The 27,628-nt window shown below is 41.2% G+C and overlaps 1 protein-coding gene across 1 annotated transcript; it reads left to right on the top strand.

Moving 5' to 3' along the window:
* Positions 1-1,407: 1,407 nt before the first annotated feature.
* Positions 1,408-20,271, top strand: edil3b (EGF-like repeats and discoidin I-like domains 3b). The gene is made up of 11 exons (XM_076283419.1): positions 1,408-1,492; positions 5,711-5,791; positions 7,577-7,606; positions 8,646-8,774; positions 12,199-12,312; positions 13,658-13,839; positions 14,862-15,017; positions 15,565-15,709; positions 15,812-15,996; positions 17,097-17,252; positions 20,119-20,271. The coding sequence occupies exons 1-11, from the start codon at positions 1,408-1,410 to the stop codon at positions 20,269-20,271; spliced, it is 1,416 nt and encodes a 471-aa protein (XP_076139534.1).
* The last annotated feature ends 7,357 nt before the right edge of the window (positions 20,272-27,628 follow it).

Below are 27,628 nucleotides of genomic sequence, written 5' to 3' on the forward strand. Positions count from 1 at the left end.
TGCTGACTTAGTTTAACAAGTGATATTAGTGTATTAGTATTAGATATTAGTGAAACAGTGAAGCTAATTCTGAGGAAATTGCATGAACACATCATAAACATATATATTTTTGGCACATGGACAGCATCTGTCATTGACCCACACTTTCAGGTTGTCACAGCTGAATATACAATGTCATTTTTGTTTTCACTGCATATTCTCAAACTGATACACATCAAAAAAGACTCACAAAGTCAGTCAGACAGACAAACAGAAAGACAACAGAGAGACGGAGAGAAAAAGGGTGTCCGATTTCCACAGTGTTTTCTTTAGGCCTGACTGACTGAATGAGGAGCCCAGCATTCAAAATTAGCAAGTCTTATATTCTGTTCTCATTAGTAAACAGGAAGTCTTATCCTTTCTCCCCCCCGGCACCATCAGCCAGGTCACCAATCTGTCAGAGGCACATGCATAGCTGGCCTTGGCTCAATTACTGTGATAACCAGTAAATTGGACTGCCCTATCTTCTTCAGTATGGACATGTAGAGACAGTTCAATATTTGCGTGCCGATCAGGGTAATACATGGACCCTTCTAAAACAAAGAGTCAATAAAGTCAACATTGTAATTTCACATCAATCTGGAGTTAATGAGCAGACACAAAGATCAACTGGCACTTCTGACCTATGTGAAAGCGGCATTTAGACATTTTGCAACACATGAACTCACTTGCATATGGTACCCTACAACTGTGAACACACCAAGCCTAATGAAACACACTGACCTGCAATGTAGCAGAAGCCTTTACAATGTCTTCACCTTGTAGGCCTGTTGGACTGAAAACAAATGAGCCAACATGCAGCACAACATACAAATTGCCAAACGATACATGGATCAGGTATTTCCTGTGAACTGTTTGAAAAGGTTGTCACAATACACTCTTAAACCGAATGTGCTGAAAACAACACCATTCGAGTTGTTTTAACACATCTCTGTGTCCAGATATGGACAACACAGTTTAAAAAAAAAAATTGGTTATACAATGTGTTGAAAATAACACAACTTGCTTTGAAAAAGCTTTGTCCAGAGTGGTGTACAGTATGATGATGTTATAACCATTATAGGCTTAATGATGATAGTGAATGATTAAAAAACGACTGTGTTTAGCCTCATCTTGCCGGCTTGGTCGGATGCACTTTTGATTTGCCATAGCCTGCTTTGGTCCGCGCATCTGATTTAGAACAATCCAAAGACGCGTGTCCTCTGTCCTGTGCACCAACCACACTGCAGTAAGATGAGAGGCGGATCTAGCAGCATCTCCTCTATAACATCCTAGGATACTGCACCTGCAAGCGACGGAAAACTTCTAGGAACATCATCCGAGTGACGAAATCGTATCGTTAGGGGGATTTATTAGTCTATGATGAAAATGATATGGCGAAGTGTGTGCGACTTGTTACCTTTATTTTTAGTGTTTCTTTGCATTGGCAAGATTGTCCCACATCCGAAAAATGGTGAGTGTATTGTGAACATTTTTGAGATGTTATATAGCCTATTTAGCTTAGCCGGTGATATATATAAGTGCTTTTACCTTAACCTGCTTCTCAATCCAATCCACATGTAGGCTACTCAGACTTTCAGAAGTCCATTGCAATGTTCTTAAAACAATTAAACAAAAACACACGTGGTAGCTTCTAAGTTCTGACACTTTATGCGCCTCTTAAAATGAAGACGACGTAGCCTATCTGCATGTCGTTGGAAAAAAGGGAAGCTAGTCTGCATATTTTCAGCATTAGCCTATTTGGCGCCTTATGTTGTTCCTCTGTCCATCCTTCATTAACTATTAACGAGAGTGTTACTAGACAGAAATGAAAGCTATGGCGTAAGTAAAGGTGAGCCTTTTTTGGTCTCAGCATTGATTGTTTGCATGTTTGAGACTGGAAGACCACATTTCTTTGTTCGAAGAGTTCATCAACATTTCTTTGTCTGAGTTGAGGTCAAACTCAGCCTCAGCACCACCGGGAAATCGCATCCGAGAAATTGGCCACAGCTGCGCGGCGTGTAGTGGTAGCGTAGCCTACACCGCCGCAGAGTAGGCTATATATATATTCTTGATTTTAGGGAGTGTTGCCAAGACTATTCTTAACTGAGTTTGTCTCAGTTTATTTTGTGAGTGTTAAAGCACTGAAGGGTGAGACTAGGCTACTTTGCCAGTGAATACTGTCCTCAACACTCTTTCGCCAGGGAGGGACATGTCTAATTTGAGAGGGCATTCGTCCTTTGAACTTTCGATCTAGGCTATTGATTAGGTTTACACACGAGCCTTCAACATTTAAGACGCGTTAGATAACGCCGCCGTAGGTTAATGTTAGGCTACTGTTTAAAATCCAAGTGCCAGGAGCATTGTGTAGGCTGCAGGCTAAAAATGCCTAACAGTACGCTATGAGGAATTTGAGTAGCCTAAATGTAATGCCAATGTTGAAAAAGCTGAGATGGGAATTCGGCATTCACTATATCTGAACCTGTTTCATTGTTTTATTGCTGAGGTGTTTGTGGCAAGAGAGGTCACTGTCTGCTATCATGCATTGCTTTTAGCTTGAAACTAGATGACAACAAACATGCTGTTTCAACCTGCATAGGCCTAACTTCCGTCAGTGCACTCTCATGCCGTTCACTGTGTACACTGTGTAGCCTACGTTTAACACAAGGAGTGTTTGCATTGTGCAAAAGTAGATTACGTTAGATTATGTTCAACCAGATCTGCGCATTGCTGCATGTTTTGATACACAACCCCAAGAAATGGATGTTGTGTAAAATGTGAATAAAAACAGAATGATGTAAACCCTGTATTTAATTGAGAATAGTGCAAAGACAACATATCAATTGATGGAATACAAATGTTATTGTTTTTAAGAAGATATATGTTCATTTTGAATTTGATGCCAGCAACACTTCTCAAAAGAGTTGGGATAAGGGCCTTATTTCCCACCATAGAAACTTAAACAAACATAACATCATGCACAGTCACTGACTGCACCTTTAACAACAGTGAAATGGGAACTCAGAAGATATTCGACTTCAGCTGCTTGACAGTCAGGTTTCTTCACTTTTTCATTCCATGATGCACTCAATGTGACTGATCGGGACTGTAGATAGGCCATTTTAGCACCTGGACTCTTGTATGGTAGCCTGGCCTCAGATCTTCCTTCAGGGAGATCTAGTCTGGAACACCATCATAACCGTTTCTCTTAGACAAGAAACATGTCAGGCCAGTCAACGACGAGACGGGCAGACGAAACCGAAACTTATTGTGATAAACGGAAGCAGCAACACCTGTAAACATCAAAAAATGGATCAATGTGATTGGTAAGGCTGGACCAGCGATTTCAAAGTTAGTGCCCATCGCAATGCAAGTGTTGGAAACAAATCCCAATCATGAGTCACCAGACTCTGTTCACTTCGTAAATGAGTTTGGATTTTTCCAGGCTGCTTGTATGGACCCATACTGTTGTAATATATGTAGAATGCAGATTGGTTTCAAGGTCTTCTCTGAAAATGTCGTTGTCTGGATAGCAGCATATGTAGCTCAAAACCTATACATCATTCAGCATTAATTGTGCCTTTCCAGATGTGCAAGCTGACCATTATGCACTAGGCACTAATGCACCCCCATAACATCATGGTTGCTCACTTTTGAACTGTGCACTAAAAGCAAGTTGGATGATTCCTCTTCTCTTTAGCCCAGAGGATGCAGAGTGATTTCCAAAAAGAATGGTACATTTTGAGTGCAGTTCTTCATTTTGCCTCAGTCCATCTTAAATGAGCTCAGGCCCAGATAAGACGGAGGCATTTCTTTATGATTTCATCTTTGCATGGTAGAGGTTTACTGTAGCTTGTACATGTGGAAGGAGGATCAAACTGTGGTGTGTTGTCAACAATGGTTATCAGAGCCATTAGAGCCTGAGCCCATACAATGCTTTTCTTTACAGAAACAGGTCTGTTTTTAATACAGTACCATCTGAGACCCCAAACCATCCAGTATTGTTTTTCAGCCCTGTCCTTTCTTTACAAAGATTTCTCTAAATGTTCTAATGATATTATGTACTATAGATGATGAAATCTCCCAATTCTTCGCTATTTCACATTGAGGAGCATTATTGTTGTACTGATGCATTATTTGCCCACACAGAATTGTCACAGAAGTCACAGAAGTGATGAATACCTCAGCATCTTTACATCTGGGAGACTGCCACTCAGTGATGCTCTTTTTACACCCAATCATGGAGACAGTTAACCTAATTAGCTGTGAAATGCTCCTCCTTGTTTTTTATTTTGCATTACACAACATTTCCAGCCTTTTGTTGGTCCCATCCCATCTTTATTGAGATGTGTTGCTGGCATCAAATTCAAAATGAGCAAATATTTTCCATGAAATAATCAAATTGGTCAGTTTCAACATTCAATATATTGTATATGTCCTTTTTGCAATTATATATAGGTTTATGAGATTTGTAGATGATCACCTTGTGTATTTATTCACACTTCAAACAATGTCCCAACTTTTTTGATACAGTATAATATGTAATTAAATATTGGGATTAAGCACCTCTGGAAGGAGATTAAAAGTGAAAAGATTGGCCACAGTCCCATGTGTGCACGGTAATTCAGTTCAAGCATTATTACATTTTTACCTTCTGTGGCATCTAAAAAAAAAAACAGAGTGGCTCAAAGGAGTCTCTTTAGCCATTTTACCTCAAGATACCCCTACCGTCACACCTCTGAAGATGACTCAAACTAAAGTTTTTCCACACAGGAAGGCACCTTTTTACTTTTTTATCTATCTGACTGAAGTGAAATCAGGCTGCCACGTAGGCCGTTTTTAGTCCAAAACAGTTTGATTCAATAATTGAATGCAGACGCCTTCATCATTAGTAATGTTGATGCATTCCAAGTAATTCTCGTGCATGTCTTTGGCAACAGGGAGTATTTCAGTGAGAGAGTGACTATCCTCCACATGATAACACAAACTCAGCTCAACGCGGGTGGCAAGGAGCTTTAACTCATGGACTCCAAGGAGTCTTTGTGACATGCAAATGTGCATTGAGTTCCACCTCCCTTGGGTCGCAGTGGACTTTTTTTACCTTCGTCTTGCTAAAAAGAAAACATCTTCTTTGCCGGTTCCTATCCTGCGCTCCCAAAAGGGAGCACATTTTTTGCATGACCTCGACACTCACAGATCTTTTAAGGATTTCAAAACAGTGCAATGAGAGGATAGAGGTCTTTTAAGTTCTGAGGCGCATCAGCTTTGTAGTGTGAGCGCAGTCCCTCAGCGGGTGTTTGGCTGCACGAGGAGGCCAGTGGTTCTACAGGGAAACAAATCTGGAAATGTTACCCCGCATAGATAGAGATGTAAACCCTGGAGAAGATAGAAGCACATAAGGACATGCAGACAAGTCTGAAACTGATTTAGAGCACAGTCTCTAGTTTCTTCACAAGCAAAAAGGTAAAACAAAGAACACATCACACATATACTGTATGTTGGATTTATAAGATGACTTTGGTAACATATCTTGCAAAATCCAGGCCATGTTTCATGGTGAATGACTTAATCTCGGCTGCAGGTGATTTAATGAGCAGTACGGCATCTTTCATTTGTTTGCTTCAGGGGCTGTGGTGTGGCAAGTGTCCCCTTTGTGATAAGCAGATTCATTCTCCCCTCCTGTCCTCTTCAGCAGGGAATGTGTGTGAGCCTGCTCTGTGTGAAAATGGGGAAGACTGTTTCAGTTCGCTGTCAGACGAGCTCGGTTTGACATGTGAGTATGAGCTCACCACCTATACAGACAGCTTGACAGGCGGAGGTGTTTACTGTGTGAGCTATTGCCAAGATTAAACACAGGGTTGTTAAAGCCAGTTGCAGCAACATGTTTGGCTTGGTCATTTCCTTGAACTTCCTGGTTATGTTTGTTTTATTGTTGTGGTCTGTACCATACAAATAATCATACAATGCTACAGGAGTTATCTTCTTGTGCTGCCACTAACGACTAATTTTCTTACGACTAATTTTTTAGATTAGTCGACTAACCTAAACGACTAATTAAAAAAAAAAAAGGTTTTTATTTCGTTGTGCCATTTTCCATTTTATCTTGAACTCAACTGAAGGGCCAAGCCATAAAACATATACCAGCCTACTTTTATTAGAAGCTCATTAAGTACTTCTTAAGTACAACTGTTCAAAATCATTATGTATTAGCAATCTAAGTGTAAGTATCTGCATTTCCATTAGGCTATAGTATACTGTAGTGGACACAATAGGGTATAGTACACTGTAGTGGACACATTAGGCTATAGCAGTGTTTTTCAACCACTGTGCCGGGGCACACTAGTGTGCCGTGAGAGATCATCAGGTGTGCCGCAGAAAATTACCCAAATGTCACTCACTGGTCCAGAAAAGCAACTGTTGCATCAAAGAATTTATAACCACATGCTCTCATTGATTGTATGATTGCACTATTTGTGGTATGCAGGCATTGTACAATGGGGCCCCCATATCCAGTATTCACAGATTCATCACATATCCAGTTCATAACAACAATTAAATTAGATAGTCACCTACAAATGACACAGAAGGTGCTTGTTTTATTGAGCAGGTCTTGCATAGAAGCCATAATAAGGCCATATCTGTGTATTATTTGAAATTTTAGGCTATGGTATGTTTATTTTTTCTTCACACAGGATGTTAGTGTGCCGTGGGACATTTTAAGTGTCAAAAGTGTGCCGTGGCACAAAAAAGGTTGAAAAACACTGGGCTATAGTATACTGTAGTGGACATATTAGGCTATAGTGCTATAGTACACTGTAGTTGACACATTAGGCTATAGTATAGTTTTAGTAAAGTTTTGTGGACACTGTAGTGGACACTATGGACATAATTCACCATGCTGTGTTATTGACATGTATCTCCTTACTTATACACCTTACACCTACATATATGCTTGTGCTACTTGTTCTGTGAATGTTGTTTCGTTGTCAACGTGAGACACTCTCTTCATTTCATTAATTGCAATTTCCACAATACAATATTAGTCAGAGCCTACTAGCCTACTACGCTTAGCTTAGCTGCCCCCACTTAGCTCTGCCTGAATCGCTCTGAAAACAGGCAGGCATGCTATATGCAGCTCGCGTTTACACTTGCGTGCATGGCGGGCTTTAAAACATGACTGCCAAGTAAGTTGCCTGTTTAGCATCCCAAGATAGTCATTGTACTTCTCAAGAGTTAATAACATTACAGTGAGCCATTTGAGATGGGAAACCAAAAATAAATAGGCGGTCAAAATTATAATGACACGTTGACTAAAAAAATTGCCGTCGACTAATTTTCATGGTCGATTACGTTGACTAAGTCGACTAATCGTGGCAGCACCATTATCTTCACATTACATCCAGAGAATACAAATGCATGTTTATGCATACATGAATTTGATGCGTTAATGTGTCTGAACTGTAATGATATAAATAGAAACACATGAGTATAGAGATTGTAAGTCAGATGCTTGTGTTTAACGGTCTTTAACAGCTAGGTCTCATTCTCTTCCTCGCAGCTTCAGATTGGGAGGAACCAACTGGAGGAGGTGTGTTTACCATCCATTTCATTCCCAGCACATTTTTTCCTCATTTCAGTTCTGTTTGCAAATGTCTCCACACAGAGCATAACTGTGATTTTGATACATGGTTTTGCTCTGGGCATTTTAATACTCAAAACAGCATTAACAATACAACTGACAACTTCATAACCTATGAACATGAGTTATGATCGACAGCACATCAGTTCTGAGTAAATTACTTTACCACCCCTGCTATATGCATCTGATACAATTGTGAGTTGGATGGTTTGATTCATATGCTGCTCTGCTCAGTCTTCATATTGAATCATGCAGTATACCTGAAGGTTTCTGTAAGAGCAGTCTGTGCTAGGGCAGTCAAAGGCACAGGCAGACTATACAGCAGGGAAACAACATTCCTGAAGTGCAGAAACCGTCTGTCCTGTGCTTTTCTTTAGACTGTACTATGAAAGGCAATAGCTAAAGGGTTAGCTGAAAATAGAAGCTAGCTGACAGTTGTGTTGACCAAAGGCAGTGTGCTATATCGCATATGTGCACTGAAGTTAAGAAGACTCATTAGTGTCATGGCTGTTGGTGCCCCTTAAGTACTGTAAAGCTTCACAAAGAAAATGATTAATGCCAATGACCCACACTGACCTCTTTGTATACTGTGCTTTGATGTGGTCATTGTAATTGTTCCTAATTGTGAGGCTCTTTCCCAAAGAGTTAGCTATTGTTTCTTTCACAGGATTTTTCTTTCCTTATCTCTCACAGAGTATTTATTTGGGTAAATAAATGCACGAATACTCATTAACTGGCCGTAACAGTAATTCTTCCCCTAACGGGCAGGATTTCCTAAATCCTAGGCCTCATTTGTTTGAAGAATAATGGCAGAGTCCAAGGCGGTCTGGCAGTTCACCATTAATCACTCCTGTGAAACTGATTCAGCCTTGCTCAGTAGCTTACTTCATTTCAGCAGATATTTCTCTCAGTGTGTTAAACCTTCAGTGTGCAGCTTGTGTACACTAGAATTCAGTGATGTGATTGAACATTTCTTTCTCCTGTGTAGGATCTTGCCATCCAAACCCTTGTCACAGTGGAGGAGTTTGTGAGACCAATGAAAAGCAAAGGGGAGACTCCTTTGGTGGATATCTGTGCAAATGTCCACCTGGCTTCAATGGACTCCACTGTCAACACAGTAAGTCTTATGAATATCTGGACTAAGAATACATGTATCTCCTCTGTGTTACCTTTGTGTTGGTTCTATTTTTGCATTTATATTTTTCTGGTATTCAACTGCTGTTGTTTAATCATTTATGCTGTTAGTTCTTGCTCTTCTTTTGATCCTGCCCTATGTTCTCAGTGCTAACAAACTAATGAGGATAAAATCAGTTGTTCACAGTCCATCATCCCTCTGTAGTCAAAGACAAAATGATGAAAGTCTTCAGTCCACTTCATGTGATAGCAGCACAAACATCTTGGATGATTCCTAGATAAGACCAGCTCCCACATGACTTGCTTTTGGCTCAAAAAAAGGACTTGTTTCTGGAAAATCAAGGTTCTTCAATCAGGTTCAGTGTTATCCTATCAAGCATGCAAAAAATAATAAGCATGATTCTAGGACTAGGATTCTAGGGTTGTTAACATACTGGAGAACTGAGTACTCTTCTGGGGTTGCCTTTCCAAGAGGCCTTTTATTGCTCCCTTCCTCCAGAATAGAGACATATCTCACATGGTATGCATTATGCATGCATCTCCCCGTCAAGGAAAGTATGCCACTTCTATCCAGAGCTCCAATGAGGCCCACGGTTAACACTTGCATCGGTGACCTTAATTTTCTTCGTTCCCTCTGCCTGCTGCTTGCCATGGTCTATATTTCATGCAAAGATGCCACAATCGCTAAAGCAAAGTCCTCCGAGGCCAACTGTGTAACAGATTGAACAGCAGCTAGCAGAAACACAGTGAATCGAGGCCAGGAGTGACGCTTTAATTGAGTTGTTTCATCCCGATTCACGGCAAGCGATACCGGCCTGATGAAGATCCTCTCCCTACAGCCTGATGGCCTAGGGAACCTCTGTCTGGTGGATTAGCCATTATGATGAGCTGCGCTCCATACAGCGGGTCCCGCTGTGCAGGGCAAACACTGAAGTCATTCATCTCTGCAACTACATACCCATGGCTGTGGATGGAGGTCGTGGAGCCATCTTAATGGCTTCGCTCGGAGAGCTCCTGGTGGCATGGCTTCTATTGCATTACAGGCTGGCGTATACAACGGCAGCAAAAAGAGAGAGATGTTGTGTCTATATCTCTCCTGACATGTGGCTATGATTATCTCGCTCGCCATCCATCAGGGAAGGTAATACATACGTGAATCATACGCCCGCAGCCAGGTAGATGTTTCCTGGAGAGCGCTCCGGAGGGGGGTTTCATGGAAATGTGTGGTTCTTCCTCCATGGAGTAACGCAATTATGTTTGCACGGCTCAGATGAGCCTTGTAAGGCTGTAGCAGAGACCGACCTCCAGAAGGTAATCAGTTTCAGACAGTCAGGCATAGCTGTTCTGCACCTGACCTTTTTGGTAATGAGAGCAGTAACCAGCCGCCTACTCAACACAACAGGTTTTTGTGTCATTGTGTTTTTCTTTCCTTTTTGTTCTAGCGGAAGAATGAAGAAGCTATAAACAAAGAAAAGAAAAAGAAATGTTTAAATGTACTTCTAATCTCTGTAAATATCACATTTCTTAATATGTCTTTCTAAATATGTAATATCATTGAGTACTGTGCAAGGAAGATATTGTTTTTTCAATGTAAAAAACCTTGTGAAAATGTCAGCTATTGAGTATGCGAGCATTGCAGAAATATGCTCAGTGACTGACAAACATTTGGTTTTCAGTGCTGTTATCAATAAATAAGGGACTACAGGGCGTATTATTCTCCAGCTCTATTTGGTTAGCTGGATCCGTAGCTACTTATGCAGCTGGCAAATATTTACTAGAGAAAAAGGACTTGTTGCATTGCATTCCACATTGATATCTCTCCAGAGTCGCTAAATCCTGTTGCTTGGATACAGCTGGTAGACCTGTATGTAGGTATATTCACACCGATCACAGTTTGATGAATGTTTTTTGGAATAACAAATTTAATTTGACTAAGCCTTGAGGGTGTGAAATATTGAACTTTAGTGGGATAGTGATGAATAAAACCACCACACACAAGGACTAATATTCTGTCTGGCAAAGCCTTTGATTAATCCATTGAGATGTCCATTAGTCAATCCATTACTCAGACTTTGGTCTTACCGCAAAGATGCCAATAAGAATGCTACCTCAAATATCTGATGTAACGGTAGCATATTGGCACATTGTCAATGCCAGTGGGATTGTTACAAAATACATTAAGGTATCACTTTTCCACATCCATTACTTTACTCATATTAACGTTTTGTTTTAGTCTTTTACTACTCTTTATGTAGGACTCAAAACATGTTTTATGTGCCATTATCTGATATTAAACTATCTGAGCAGTTCATTTCTAATTGAACATCATTTCATGTATTTAATCATGATATATGAAGGGGTTCTAAAACAATATCCATACATGCCCATGCTTTTGGGCAGTTGATGCTTGCATTGCTGAAGAAAAGCTGAGTCCAGCACATGAATCTGTGTTATCGTCCTGCCATGGCAGCTTCTGTTGCCCTCCAGTGGCATGTCACAGCGTGGGGTCTCCCATGGGGTGGATGTGGGGGAGTCTGTTGTGAAAGATTCTAGGCAACAGCGGCTCACAGTGTGGGCTCGGTGGAGAGAAGAAAACTTTGCCACCACTGAGCCTGGTGATTTCTGCATGAGTGCTCACACGAGTCGTCCTCCATAACAAGTCTCTGGTGTTTTTCACCACACACAAAAACCTCACTAAGCCGAGAGCTGCAGCTCGTGGCTTCCCCACACACCCAGGCAGGGTCCTCCGAACGGCCCCGATGGCTGTGAATGGATATGCTTTAAAGCCTTCCTGCTGCTGAAGTCAAGCGTTAGTTGTCCAGGCCGGACCTGCGGGACAGAGTCCGCTCTGCACGCCCTAAGCATCCTCATGAATCACACATGACAGCTGTCTACCGAGGACCCCCCTCCGAGCCACAGGTCTGTTTCTCTCCTTCTCTCCGACAGAGACAAATGAGGCCAAACTGACACCGTTTTGGGCGACGACAGAAACATATAGACGCAACAAAAAGCTGAGCGGCAGGGGATTGCCAGTTACTATGTTGCAGAGGACCAGAACGAAAAGAAGAAGCCATATTCTCTTTGAATCGTGCCGAGTGTGGCTGTTAATTGGCTGGTTTGGGGAAAATAAAATGTCATGATGTGTCTGTGTGGAGCTTGCAGACTGCTGTTTCCGTGTCTGTTACGACTGCAGCTTTCATTTTGACTCTTTCGCTGTAATTGGCAACCTGGTGTGGCTCTGCTAGACTACAGAGATGTGATCATTTCTAGGAGTGAGAGTTTGAGTGTAAACGGCCAAATTTCGGCAAAATCATCTGTGCTTTTGTGAGGCCAGAAGTCAGTTCTTCAGTACAGTTCATATAAAGTGTATCTTGTGTATATTTAAATGTGGTAATCTTTTTTTGCAGATGTAAATGAGTGTGCAAAAAACCCTTGCAAAAATGGAGGCATCTGCACAGATTTGGAGGCCAACTATACCTGTGAATGCCCAGGAAAATTCATGGGCAGGAACTGTCAGTACAGTAAGTACTGTATCTAAAATATACTAATTTAATACCTCTTTCAAACAGAGATCTCTTACTTTTTATGCCATTTATTGCCTTCTGAATCACTTGAAAGGCCATTTCATCTTCTTCCCATCGCAAAGACATGACTTATGCTGCAGAGAAAAGCTTTGTAAAAAAAGGAGACTGTCAGAGAGATGTCATTGTTCACTGGCTGCGTGACTCAGGAAAAGCTGCAGTCAGCTAGTCGGCGAGCTTTTCTGGTGAAACCATGCAAAACATCAACACGGTTCAGTACGGAACATCTGATTGCTGAGCCGTGTCCTCTAAATTATGTGAAATATTTAATTCCCCCTTTAAACCAGTGGTATGTGTCTTCACCATATATCACATTTTCCATAGAGTGCACTTTAAAGCCAATTCCACTTTAAAGATTTTAGAAATGTGTTCTTATAGACATAACAGACCGTGTCTTTACTGCAGTAACATTTCTTGGGGATAATTTGCAAGGGGGAAAAAATAGGATGGTGCAAGCTGCAACACATCCACAGGCTTGCAATTGAATTAGCCCCCAGATTGGAGGCATGCTCTTTCGGTTACGTGTTTTTCTGAGGAGGGTATTTAAAGTTGCCAACCTGGCCAGGGAGTGGTGTTGCGATGCTGTCCAAGCAGGGGAGCCGAAGCTCCCTGAGAGCGAGCCTGAAGGTCCTCTTCCCCTCCAAGTCCCAGACGTCTCTGTGCCTGGACAATGGAGACGTCCAAAACTCCACGACTGACCACGAAAAGGCCGTGCAAACAGACCCCGATCTGAGTGGCATCTGGACAAACGACATTGAGGTGACCAAACGGAAGGATACGCGCTCGAGTGAAGATGGCGTGTCGATCACTAGCAGGGACGCCTTTTCGAGGAACGAAAGCAGGGATGCAGATCTGTCGCTGTACAGCCGCAGCAGGGATACATCCTTCATAGACGAGAGCAAGGATGCAGGCCTCAACCAGTCAGGTTATCCTGATACGATGGACGAGGGCAAGTTGGCAAAAGACTGCAAATCAGAGGCCGATACGTTATCAGTGACTGGGACGATTGACAGCAGAATCGACGATCTCTCACCAGTCAAGGCCAAGCCATGCTGTGGTACACAGAGATAATTTATTGTATCAATGCTGATACCCCCCCTCCCCTCCCGTATTCCAGTCTCTTTGTATATCTCTTTTCTATTTTAGCAAAGATCCTTATCCATATTAATGTATATATTTGTTTTTTCTGTTTTTCTTTCTTCTTTTATCCCCACTCCTCATCCTGCTGTGCTCATGTATGGTATTTGTGCGCGTGTGTGCATGGGCGTGTGTTGGTCTCACCTAGAATGCTCTGGACCTTTGGGAATGGAGGGCGGCATCATCTCAAACCAGCAGATAACAGCCTCATCTACCCAACGAGCCGTGCTTGGCATGCAGAAGTGGTACCCTTACTTTGCCCGCCTCAACAGGAAGGGCCTAGTCAACGCCTGGAGTGCTGCTGAGAACGACCGCTGGCCGTGGATTCAGGTAAGGTCACTTGGACCAATACAGTAATATCCTGTGTATTAGCCGCATTGTGTATAAGCCGCAGGACTGTGTTTCATGCAAGTTAAAAGAAACAAAACCATATTAATGCCATATTAACTGCCCCTGTGTATTAACCTCATAGCTGAAGAAATTTTGCAAAATCAATGTATAAGCCTTGGCTAATAGTTGGGAAATTATGGTAAGGTGCTCTTTTCAAAAGATGATTTTGTAAAAATCATACCTGCTTTTGTAGAAGTACATATTTGAATGTGCTTAGTGCAAAGACGCATTGTGGTCATTAGACATCTAACTAACAATACAAGGCTTGAAGTGGTTCCGGCTACTCTCTAACCATTCATAAGTCTTCATGAGAGTCAGATTGTAAATCTTTCCTATCAGTTTGTCACATTTTAAGACAACTTTATAGGTTTGTAATGACATTAGAGTTCCATGTGCCAAAAACATCAATATATAATAGTTTCTTTTTTTTTTCTCAGAAAAGTTGCAACGTGGCAAACCATCTCCATGAGTCAGTGGTTTCTATTTTAAGCACAAATAGCATCAAAGCTTCGCCTTGTTTAGGACGGTGTAAAGGTTGCTTTGGGCGAAATCTGATTAGCAAACACAGAGTGAACACTGTGGGGGCACACTGATGTCCTTAGCACATGTAATGAGCAAATTGGCCAGCGTTTATCCAAAGCCGTGAGCTATAGACACAAAACCACCAGTGTCAGTGTTGTTTACCTGGGTGTGTTGCTCTGAGCTTGCTTTGAGGGCTAGCTGGCTTTGTGACAGGGGATGTACAGCGGTATGTCAAAGTGGACTTAATGGCCGGTTATCAGGTTTAGTCATGGGGATTCACATATGTTTTTATGTAATGCACTGCACAGTATGTACTACATTAACTGGCATTAACAGGAAAACGTATATCGTGCTGTAACTCATTAAGGGTCATCCTGTACTTTCATATCAGATTGCATCGGTCAGTCATCACTTATCAGTCATCTCCTATCTGTGTTTAGGTCAATCTGCTGCGGAGGATGAGGATAACAGGTGTGATAACACAAGGGGCCAAGAGGATGGGCAAGCCGGAGTATGTCAAGTCCTACAGAGTGGCTTTCAGTCAGGATGGGGAGAGGTGGAGCATGTATATTGACAGGGGAACGCGTCAGGACATGGTGAGCTCCTGTGTCCCTTAAGGAGGACATTGTTATTCCTCTAAAGAGCATTTCCCTCTGTGAAGTCCTGCTTGCTCAGAACATTTTGTACAGGAATGTTTTGATACGGAAAGTGAAGCACTCCTCTTGTCCATTCACCTCCATTATAGTGCACGTGGAATGGCTTAATTTAGAGATTTGCATGTATAAGATGTGATAATTTTTGACCTGTCACCTCACTGTCAGTGTAGTTAGAAGTGACATAGGATGGAACATTTAATTCTTGGCCAATTATTCAAGTATGAGATATCACCTATTTTGTATGTCAATGACATATAGTACATGCTCAGTAGGTGAAAATTGCTGATGTTGAATTTTATTTTCATGTTGTTGTTTTGATGAGTAGAACATTTTACTGAATTACCATAGCTATAGCATGTTGTTGTTGTCATGCAAAATGTGTGTAATGCTATGTTGTTGACTACATTATTGTTGCCATCATAGTTTGGTTTACGAAGCCATGTGTTCATAACATATTCATCTCCCCCACCCCCACCCCAAACCCAAGGAATTCTTAGGAAACGTGGATAATAACACCCCTTCCGCAAACTCCTTCACACCACCAATTGAAGCACAATTTATCCGCATTTACCCACAAGTCTGCAGGGGACATTGCACCCTTCGCATGGAGCTGCTGGGCTGCGAACTCACAGGTCAGTCACAAACGCCTCCTCCATCAAGGACCCCCTTTGACAGCAAGAGACAATAGAGAGAGCGCTTAACAATTCTATTGTCTTCTTATTGTAATGACAAAGGATGTTCTGAGCCAATGGGGATGAAGACAGGACACATCCAAGATTTCCAGATCAGCTCGTCCAGTAGCTTTCAGACGCTGAACATGGACGCGTTCTCCTGGGCCCCAGGAAAGGCCCGCTTGGACAAACCGGGCAAGGTTAACGCCTGGGCATCTGCAGCCAATGACCAGTCACAATGGCTACAAGTAAGCAATATGTCCTATAATGAATGATTCGTATATAGATGTAGAAACATGTAATCAATAAACTATATTGGCATAGCCTGTCTTTCTAACAGTTGATTTCAGTGAATTTAATTGAATGACTTGAGACAACAAAGGCCCTGGTATGAATATAAGAACAGTGAGGGAGAAGTCCTTATAAGGGGGAAGAAATAAGCAATACAGTAAAGCTCCCTCAGCTTTCCCTCAGCAACCACAGCTGTCCATTTAACCTTGCCCAGCTACACAGTAACTAATATAGAGATGTTTTTATCACATGTGGAATCACAGAAAAGATTATCACAAAGGAGACATGCTCAGCAGGCATCCTTTCTGACCATCCATTTGCCCATTATATGAAATGCAGAGTGATACGTACCATTTTCCGAACCCATTAAATGGCATAGTGAGTGAGGCATTTTCAGTCAACAAGCAAACCTAGCAAAAGTAGCTTTTAATAGCCTTTCACTAATGAGGCAGTTCCCTTTGAAACACAGGGCATGTTGTTATAAAACATCACCTGTTGCTTAGAATCGCAGACCCGCTAAACATTAATCATCGTCATTGTAACTGCTATTCCCTCGCTCTAATGTGCATAAACATGAAGCGTTTCACTTGGATACAATCCTGAAAATTCTTCGAAAAGCCAATTGAATAACAATCCCCAAGCCACAATTATTCACACATCTACATGTGTACAAAAATAAACCACTGAAGCGCAAATCTACTTAGGGGCCTCACATTGCTTTTTCTCATCCCTAATTTCCTCCATGTCCTTAGATCACCAGTCCCCCTCCCTCCGCTCTGGCACATTCAACAACACGTCTTTGTTGTTTTTGCTACTGGTCTTCACATACTCTGTCTAATGATAGTCATTTGAAACTTATCCTTTTTTATTCGAAGCATGACTTTAATTGAAGATTTCTTAGATGTGTTCTGCATTTATGCACTGTTGATATAAATGCAGAACACATCCAAGAAATCAGCAGTATAAATGATTTCCTCCTTCCGCTTCAGACTGTAGTTGTATGCATGTAAATGGAGTAGTAGATGGACCTTGTCTAAAGCTTCGCCATTTCCATCAGGTGGACATGCTGCTCCCCACCAAAGTGACCGGCATCATCACCCAAGGTTCCAAGTATTTTGGCCGTGTGCAGTTTGTTGGCTCCTACAAGTTGGCTTTCAGCAGTGATGGTGAGAAATGGATAGTATACCAGGATGAGTCGCAACAAAAGGACAAGGTAATGTATTCCAGTTGCTCTCACAACACATTCTCAAATGAGTCCATTCTTTCTCCCTCCTGTCCCATTTATCAGGCGTACGTCGCTTGCTTTTGGGTGGGTGCATATCACTTTTAGCATCGCTAATTAAAAGGCATAGGACTGTTTCAGTTAAGTGTTGCTCTTAGTCGTCTGACAGGGAAAAATTAATCTTTCCATCGCGCAGCAAATCTCTGTGCCCTGCCGATCGGACAAACGAGAAGAGGTGCAATGAAGTGAAGAATTAAATTCAGAATTTTTAGACGCACCATAAATACAGCACACCTCCCCGCATCATCACCAGCGAGGAGGTGAGATCAGCTGCTTTGAAGAATATTTATGCCCGTCAGCACTTTTTTTGACAGGCTCTTTTCTCTCTCCACCTTTGCCAGGAAGTTATCACTTCTGTTCTTCCCCTTCTCTGGCAGCAGTCCTGCACACACAAGTATAAGCTGATGTGACAAAAGCTTATCAGAGAAACGCTTCACCAGAAACAGCAGTCAAGCGTGACTTGTGCCTGCGGAAAACTGGAGATTTCTCCTCGCGCTTCTGGCCACACCTTGAAAGTGTGGTCTTCAGCTATTTCGCAGAGGGCAGAAACCCTGTTTTGTACTCTTAACTGTGTGGAAGGGAATGTGCAGGGCACACCTTTTCTCTATTGAAATATTCATTAAGATTCCCTCTCAACACACCATCATGTCTATTTGCTATTTTAAAAAAGGTGTGCTTCAGGTTTAATTAGAGCATCTATTAATTTTTCTATCACGTTCTAGACTAGAAGGCACAGAAAGGTTTATCATTAATATCTCAAAGGTTTATCATTAATACCACCATCTGCTTCGTATTTTTCAGTTATATTGTATAACTGCTCATTGCGAATGGGACTGTAGTATTCATGAAGGTTACCAAGCATATCTTTTCTATGAGATTATACTCCTCTGTATATATTTGCATGTTTGAAACATCATCCATCATTAATACTGCACATGTCCAGGGATTTCAAGACTGAGCATAATATACTCTAACTAGCAAAGAGCAGCGCCGTTGTCATGGAGACAGAGACATTTATATATTGATTGAACTGTCATGTTTCCGACCTATTGAATTCCAAAGATGTTTCAAGGTGATGTTTGGGAGTTAATGGTGGTGACCTGTCAAATCAAAAGATAAGCTGGGTGCCTTTAATGAATCCCCTTTAAAGGAGTCCTCTGCTCCCTTGTTGTTTAGTGCTAGAAGCTAATAGTCCTCTCTGTGGATCTGCACTGATTTTGTGTCCTGTTATTGATGTACAGTTTGTGTGAAATGTAGTGCCTCACTTTTCCATTCGTATTTAGCAGATTTTCTATTTGTTTGTCTTTGTCAGTGGCAGCTGTGAAAATTTCAAAGTGCATTTGGCTTGCCTTGAATGTAAACAAAAGCTGGCTTTGTGAGTGTAACCTTTTGCAAAGTGAAAGTACCAGAACACAAAAAATATTGATATTTCAGAGAAACCTCAAGGACATTTTATACTTTCCACAGTTAAACAGTTTGTATGAAACACTCTTCCAATAGTGCTTCCAATTTGTTTGTATCCTATCACACTATCAAATGAAGAAAATTGCAATTGCAATTTTTTGAATGTAGGAATTTTGCATACTGGATTGTTGGAATTGACATTATTGTAATGTACAACAAGTAATTTACAAATCAGTTTGTACCGAATGTGACAAGTAATCCTCTTTTTAATGCCCTATCTAAATTAAAATCTACCCTACAGTAAAATCATATTTTTAATAATTATTCTATCATAAGTAATAAACATGAATTAAACTTCTCTTGTCCTTCCAACCTTGGGTAAGGGTTTTTTGAGAAAGAGAAGAGAGGAAAGTGGAGATAGGGCAAAGAATATAATTGCATTGTGGTGGCTCATTTCCATGCAGGGTGACCTCTTAACTAGGCCCAGGGCTCTTTATTAAGTGTGCCGCGCGGCGTGCGTGTGCTCCGTCTCCCAGCTGTGGGAGAGCTGGCGGGCTGGTCCGTCTGTGGCATGCTGATGAAGGTCAGCGCCTTCGCTTGGACTCCCAGGGAAACGTGTGACCCCGGTGTCCTTGTCCACTCCTGATGACCCCCCCCCCAAAATTCTCTCTCGAACGACCACCACCATTGCCACTCAAGCCAACTACCACAGCCACCTCCACCACCATCACCACCACGCACACACACACTCACACACATTCTCAAACAGTTAAATGCATACACATTCACACCCAGATGGTCTCAAAGTCAAACGCCCACTCTATTTTGTATGAGCACACAAACATACACAACTTTGCAAATCACATACACACATACACACACACACACAAACACACACACACACACACATACAGAGACATGCACACTCACTCAAATGAGAGACGGCCCATCAATATAAGTCCACTATCCTCTATAATGAGACCTGGCAGCTCTGATAAGGCACAGAGCAATAAGCTCACCTGACTTTAAATGACTTTCACACTGGAAACACCATCATGTGGATGACAAGGGAATCTCACAGGACATTACTTGGCAGTATAGATGGATACATTATAATATGTTTGTGTGTTGAGAGTGAGTTGATTAGAGAGTGTGTTGAGAGAGTCTGTGATTTTCCTGTTTTTTTTGTTGTGTATTGAAGATGTAGAGATTTGCTTAAACGTCCACTGATTTGCACACTGTAAACAAATATGTTTGCAATATAGAAAGGCATTGTCTACTTTAAATAATATAGAAATGATGTAGACCTACCTGCAGTCAAATTCTACATTGCTACATCAAAATTCAGCTGTTGTTGTTGACTTGTTGTTTTGTATCTGTGTGTCCTCAACAGATTTTCCAAGGTAACTTTGACAATGAAACACACAGAAAGAATGCGATAGACCCGCCCATCTATGCCAGGTTCATCAGGATTATTCCGTGGTCATGGTACGGTCGAATTGCACTACGGACGGAACTGCTTGGTTGCACAGAGGAAGAAGAGTAGTGAGCTGCTGTCATTCTTCACCCAGAGACTGTAAAAAAACCCTTGTACACATGGTTCTTCTGTGGTTGTCTGTTCAGACATTATATTCAGATGTGATGTCTTGTTTGTTCCTTTCTTATGTAATTTAATTAGAGCATATGCTCCAGGTTTTCTATGGATGTTTTGAAAGTCTTTGATGGTGTGAGACTTGTCTGTTGAGTGATTCACTTTTACTGATACAATCACTGTTGTGTTCACAAGGATGTCATTTCCTTGTGAGGTCTTTTTGTCTCTTGTTGTCAACTAATTCATTGTTAAAGGAAAGCATTGTCAGGCAGTGATGGTGTGACACTATGCTACTGTGTCATAGATTATTCTATGGAAATACTACATTTAAGTTTAAAAACATGCATTTCAGTAGTTATCAGTATTTTGTATACTGTTTTTGGAGCTTATAGGTTAATTGGTTAAAAAAATCAGTATTTTGTTTTAATATGCAATCTTGAACAATAAACTGTATATTTGTAATGCTGCATTGAGTTTGACTGAAGTAAGAAGACTGAAAATGTAACATGTTCCTAACTGCATGCAAATCATAATGCCAAACAGAGGAAGGGATGCATTTCTCCCATCTCAGCTGGATCAAATCATCCAAATGTGGGTGTAATGATGCCACTGTTAAGGTCTTGATCTGTAAATGTCCTACTGGCTTTTTTCTTTTTTTTGCATCATTATTTTCAGTCAATTTCTATAACTCAGGTCAATCAATAGTTACCGATTTCATCTCTTTTGTGGGTGTTTTACATATTGACCAGTAGATCAATCAATATATGTTTGCTTTTTTGATGTATTTTGTTGCTCTTTTTCAAAAGATGAATCTTATTGATAGATTCAATGTATTTCATCAATATCAACAGTATAGTGTACTGAATCTACTGATACATGTTTTAATTCTAAATTCAATCAAACATGTTATAAGTTCCATGCTTGGCAATACAAGCATTGTAAAATTTGCTCAGATATATGTTTTTGCTGCCTTGTAGCTTCATTGTCATGTGCATTTGATGTTTGTTTTTTTGTCTGTTGGAACCTGGGTTCAGTGATAAATGGGGTATCCTGTGGAGCTCAATACCTTAAGAACTGGGGCTTAAAAGCCATACAACCTAAAACTATAGTTTTAAGGAACCTGATCTGTGGTGGCAATGTACTGCATGGTCTAAGGTCTGTCTTTTGGGTGACCAGAATATTATCTAATAATTTTTCACCACATTGAGGTATCTCTGACTTAAAGCTGTCAAGTTTTTTTTTTTCTAAATCTCATTAGAATATATTTATATCATAGCTACATTTTAAATGGATTAGTTGGGAACTGGATGAAGAACAAGACTTGCTTGGCAGATAACTCCCAGAGGAAGCTGTTTGGTTTTTTCTAAGTTTTCTTGTCTTTTGATACCAGAATCTGCAGTATCTATATGAGATAATTTTTGTCAATCAGAAGAAATTGAAGCTGAATTGGACACTTTGACGAGTATCTTACACTTAAACATATATTACCGCTGGTAGTAAATTCCATTTTCTTAGCAAATAAATTACTGTGAAAATGTTTTCCTCTGTTGTCTCTTATGTAAAGTACAACATTTAAGCTTAGGACAGCTGAAAATTAAAAGCAATTAATCTAAGGTCATGACCCTGGACTGTTGTGTTCATCATTTTTATTAATCAATTTTGTTCATGAAGTTGACAGCTTTCTGACAATGTGCATTGCTTATCATTTTGAAATATGAATTTGATATGCAATACCGTCTTTGTGATGTTAATATTTTGTTTCAATGAAGAACCCAGCTGAGCCTAATACTGAAGCAATATAGGATACTGTCAACAGTCACCAGAATTAAATTACAAAAGTAATTTAGCAAATGGTCTAATTCATACTAGATCTGATTAGGGTTAATTGGAAGATATCAAATTGCAAGGTCTCAAATGAGGTTTATGAAACAGCACACCCTAAATGATGGAACTGATTAAATTAATGAGGTGGCACAGGGCCTCACAGTAGGAGGGTCTCTCAAGGCCAAATCAATGACAAATCAAATTGTGCTCCGTCTGATGACACCACCTGCCAATCAATTGGAGGCCACACCCGTTTCTCCTTGGATCCTGACTTATTGGATGTGAAAGTTGTCACTGATTTTCGCCCATGAGGGACCCTGGGAGTTTTCAGAGAAGCAAATTGTTTAAGCCTTCCTTGAAATAGTGCAAGGCCAGCAAAGTCATGCACAAAACCTGAGAAACATTAATGTCCTCCACATGACTGAGAAACATTCATGTCCTCCACATGACTGCAGAAACATTCATGTCCTCCACATGACTGCAGAAACATTCATGTCCTCCACATGACTGAGAAACATTCATGTCCTCCACATGACTGCAGAAACATTCATGTCCTCCACATGACTGAGAAACATTCATGTCCTCCACATGACTGCAGAAACATTAATGTCCTCCACATGACTGCAGAAACATTCATGTCCTCCACATGACTGCAGAAACATTAATGTCCTCCACATGACTGAGAAACATTCATGTCCTCCACATGACTGCAGAAATCATAGGACTTATTTTGTAAATGAAACAAGTGAGGTATTTTGGAAGAAGCATTGTGTGTTTTCTGCAACTGTTTACTTACCACGTTATTCAAGATATGTTTACCAAAAATTCTGAAAGTTTAGTTTAATTTAAGTCTTTTAACTAAACCAAAACTTACATTAAAGAGTTAATGGGGAAAAATGGACTTGAAATCTGTTTGATTTCACAGTTGGTAAAGTCTTTGAACCACAGTGCTTGTTCCTGATGTGTTGTCACCTCACGCAATATAGCTTTTGAAGAATAAGACCAAAGAAAGATGATGAAAGGGAGAAAAAAAAACGGTGCATTGTCTATGAATAAGAGCCCTGTCAGGTGAATTTCTAAACATATAGACATTTCTCCAATTTAACATAATGCAGCTGTGCGGTAAAAATCTACATTTCCATGTCATCTGCGTAGTCGATTAGATGTTGGTAGCCAGGTTGTAAAATGAATCTTCTCACCATTTTCCTGGATATGTGAGAAGAATACGTTCTGTGATTTGTGTGGGGGGCACAAATACATCGACTTGCAAATGGTCTGCCTCCCACACACATACCATCAGCTGTAAACCAAGCTGGAATACAGGTGGTCGACTGTCAACACATGAAAAGGTGCAAAAGAGCATGTGCAGACTTCTGCACCCAGGTGACAGAGCTGTGAATTGGTAAACAATGCCAGAGTGTCTGGTACTAAATGCTTTCTCGGGGATGAAGGAAAACAGCAGGTTGCAACAGTCGCATTGTATATTCATTCATTTGTTTATTTTGCAGATGGGTTCACACAAAGTGGCTTACAAGTGAGAAGGAAACTATTCAAGTAAAGTGGAGGCGTGAGTCTGACTGTTTGAGCCTGTTGTGGAAGGCATTGCATGGTATGGTGGTTATGCATCCTGGCACCTGAAAAAGAGCATGTCTTATTAGGTTCCTTGTGCAGTCAGATAATGTTGAGAACCTGAAGGGCACTGTTCCTTGGCCAGCTCGCAGACGATACATGAAAAATACATGAGCTGCTCCCACACATTTCTTACACAAACACTAGATGGCCACGCTGGCAGTCAAAACCAAGTCCCCTACAGATAAAACTGAGCTCTTCTGTGAAAACAAGCAAATACCACATATAGAAAAATCATCCATGGAATATGTGTGAGAATGGGTTTAAAACAAAGTGAAACATTATCATTAAAATCTTATCAGAGCACTGCAAAGCTAGCAAAGTAGCCTTTTGTTCCCCTTCAGCAACAAAGCCTCTGTAGGACGCGGGCTGTGACTCTTGTTGAGTGCTACATAATTGTTGTACTTGTATTATGTTCTCTACAACAACACCAAGTTTTTTCATCATCTCCAAAAAATCATTGTTACCATGACGCATTCATTTAACCAGTGGAATGATGTCATATTGTCCTCTGGTAATTACTGGCACTGCATGTAATCTGGATTTTTTTCCCTCTCTTCTTAATGAATAATTTTTCTATTAATAGTCTTTAGCCAATTACTAGCTCTTAACTTACAACCGAAAAAGTGCCTGAGAGAACAGAAACTAGGAGTTTGCCCTTTAAATGTTGTATACTTAGGCATACAGTTCGCCTTGCCCATGCTAATATGTAGGCAATTAGCAGTAGGTTATTACAGCAGTTTGTCCTTGACACTATCCTCAGAAAATCATTCCAAGGAAGTAGTATTCAGTGGGGTACTTGGAGATAACCTAGGCGAGTAATAAGACTCTGACATGCTTCTCCCAGGTTGACTCACCAAAACAGAGACAGTATTTCACCAGATGTTGTTCCATGGAGACAGTATAGCAACCTAGGACCCCCATGTTCAGTTATGAAAGGCTGGGTGATTGGTCTCTGACTTGCTTTGCTCACAAGAGCAAATATCAGGTATTTAAAATGGGAAAGCAGGCCCCTTTATTTCTGCATATCAAAGCCAAGCTAGCAGATGTATTAATATGCAGCATTATGACAGGAATTGATTTTTTTCTTGTGTGTGTGTGTGTATCTCTCTCTCTCTCTCTGTGTGTGTGTCTGTGTGTGTGTGTATGTGTGTGTGTGTGTGTGTGTGTGTGTGTGTGTGTGTGTGTGTGTGTGTGTGTGTGTGTGTGTGTGTGTGTGTGTGAGGATGCCACATTAAAACAAATGAGTAGCCTTTTGAGTTTCTGCCACTGTAGAGTAGAGAAAGGAGAAAGGAGAACATTAGCACCCTCTCCTGTCTGAGACATCTATGTAAGTCTGTTTGTATTTCTGTCTCAGAGGAGATAGTGATGATTGCTATGTAGAATAATAGAACAGAAAAAAATCCATGCAGTGATAGAAAGGACTCAGCCTTTACACTTCAATCCAGAGAGACTTACAGAAAATAAAAGAAATTAAGCCAGAATGATGCATGTGCACAGGCAAACCAACTAATGTGATATTAGAAATCCCAAACTATTGGAATGTCAAAGATATCTGATTTTAAGGGTGCTGACCCTATATCATTGCCAAATCTCTGAGGCTTTGTCCTCTGTTACTGTGAGGCAGGTTATCATTGCTTACCTCTGGTGGAATTTGAGTGGGCTGCTGCTTCTTTGTAAGCATATGACTCGACAGCAGGGACAGATAACCTCGCCGTGGCTGAGCTGTCTGTCAAAATTACGCTGCTGGCCCAAAGGAAGGATGTGATGGGGCCACAACTCGCCCAAACAGGAACCTTGGGGCAGAAATCACATTGACGGTTCACAGACAACAAACGCTCCCCCAGGGTCCCCTCTTCCCATATCGCAAAACATTTGGGTCTCTCTGGCCCCCTGTTGCCCCAGATAGCCAGAGATGCCAGGCACCCTATCAGGCAGCAATATCCTGATGTCTTTTGCTTTCGAGATAAGGCTGTGAGAAGCGGCTGGTTCTCACTGATAGGCCTATATGTTATGAGCTCACTGGAAATACCCCAATCATTCCCTTAAGCACCCTCTGGAGCACCAGGGAGATATACACCCGGAAGAGGAAAGGTAAAGTAAGAGTCTGATAATTACGTCCTCATCTGAACCTCCCCATGTGCTTTGTAGCTTGTGTGAAGTGGACCGTAGTGTGAAATTTAGTTTGGTGTACTTGTATTACAACATAGTTACAAACAGAGAAACATTCTGTCATGTACTGCAACATAAGAAGCCTAGTGTGTCAGCAAGGCTGCTTTAGGGACACAGTATGGAACACTGAAACCACCCAGAGAGAGTGACTCACTAGTGCCCCTCTGTGGTCCTACTACTGACTAACTTTGGCCTCACTTCTGTTAGTGCAGCTTAAATCGCAAAACCCTCACGCCTGTGGAATGTTGTTCCCTTGTACGTTTTTAGCCAACCTCGGGCCAGCATGGAAGTCCACACAAATGGCCCCTTCAGTCCAGCCAGAAGTGCACTTGTTGATTTTTGAGGCGTGTGTGTCCAGCGGCGGAGTGGAAAAGCCAGTGTGGCTGTTCCGTCGTCAGGCCGTCATCAGTGCACCTTGTGTGTCAGCGTTTCACCAGGCGTGTCCACGGAAAAACTGCTGACTCCGAAAGTCAATTAACATTCCCATCCTGCTGGACAAACACCCATGGCAACAAACAAGCTTCCCTTTCCCTAGAAACGAGTGAGTAATTTTGCTCAAAGTCATACCAACTGCCAGTATTATGCCTTGAAAGACTTACTGCACTTACTGAAATATACAGACACACTAAAATGTTGAAAATGAACTATAAAATGAATCTGATTTAATTAGTGTGGCCTAAGATTATATTTACCTAAGGAATGTGCTGTGCCATTTGTCAGTATGTTCCTTGTCTGTTCCCTATGCCAATACAATTTGTCTGATGACAAAGCTGCGGCAGGTGACACCAAGATTCCCATTTGAAGGAAAGATCTGAAAGATGTCCTTAGTGCTCGAAGCAGTATGTAGATGGGCTTGTGGTACACACACTGGTTGAATTACACAACTTACAAGAGCCAGTGGTTGGAGTGTGGTGACTGATCTCAAAATACACAGAGGTGTGTTTCAGTGTCCCAACATAGTTTGTTGACCGTTCAGTCCAAATGCTGCTCAGCACCCCCTCTTTTCTGGTCACAAAGTCTACTTTCTTTTTGTCCGTAGCTATTTGGACCAATTAGGTTCATTCAGCGAAAAAATCTGGAGGTAAACCACCTCCCTTTCATACACCCAATTTGTCATAAAGTCTCCTGCTGTGAGCTAAACAAGTTGCCATGTCTTGACATTTACACATAAACACATATGAATATATTTACAGATGAACAAGATACAAATGAGGAGAAAGCTGTACTTTATATAAGAATGATATGTTTCTTTATGATGTGCCATTGATATGATATATTTCCACCTAGAAAACATCTGAACTTAGAAAGAGCTTCTCTGCTTCGAGTGTCCAGGACTCTAAAATTTGACTCATGAGAGTAAAGTTAAAGTTAACTGACAGCAGCCTCTGATGCAATTCCCATCAGTGGATTTCTCCCAAATCAATCCAACCTTGTGGAGAAAACACAGTGACTGCTTTATCAAATAAAACCTGAGCCTTGAGCCTCTGCCTGCTCTAGGTGAACCGCAGATGAAATCCTTCAGGGGGAGGTGTGTGTGTGTGTGTGTTTCTTTTTCTCTCCCCTGCGATGGCTTCAAGACCCCCCAAAATGGGGTCTTTGTGCAGCCCGCTGATTGTAAACAGTAGTGGTACTCATACGCCCCCCATCCAGAAAGTGCACACATGGGGTTCAAGTCCAGTCCAACCCT

The sequence above is a fragment of the Alosa pseudoharengus genome, unplaced genomic scaffold, assembly GCF_046254945.1.
Source record: "Alosa pseudoharengus isolate Yale_2024_CS ecotype anadromous, Long Island Sound unplaced genomic scaffold, YU_APseudo_1.1 YU_APseudo_1.1_scf_14, whole genome shotgun sequence".
NCBI lineage: Eukaryota > Metazoa > Chordata > Actinopteri > Clupeiformes > Clupeidae > Alosa > Alosa pseudoharengus.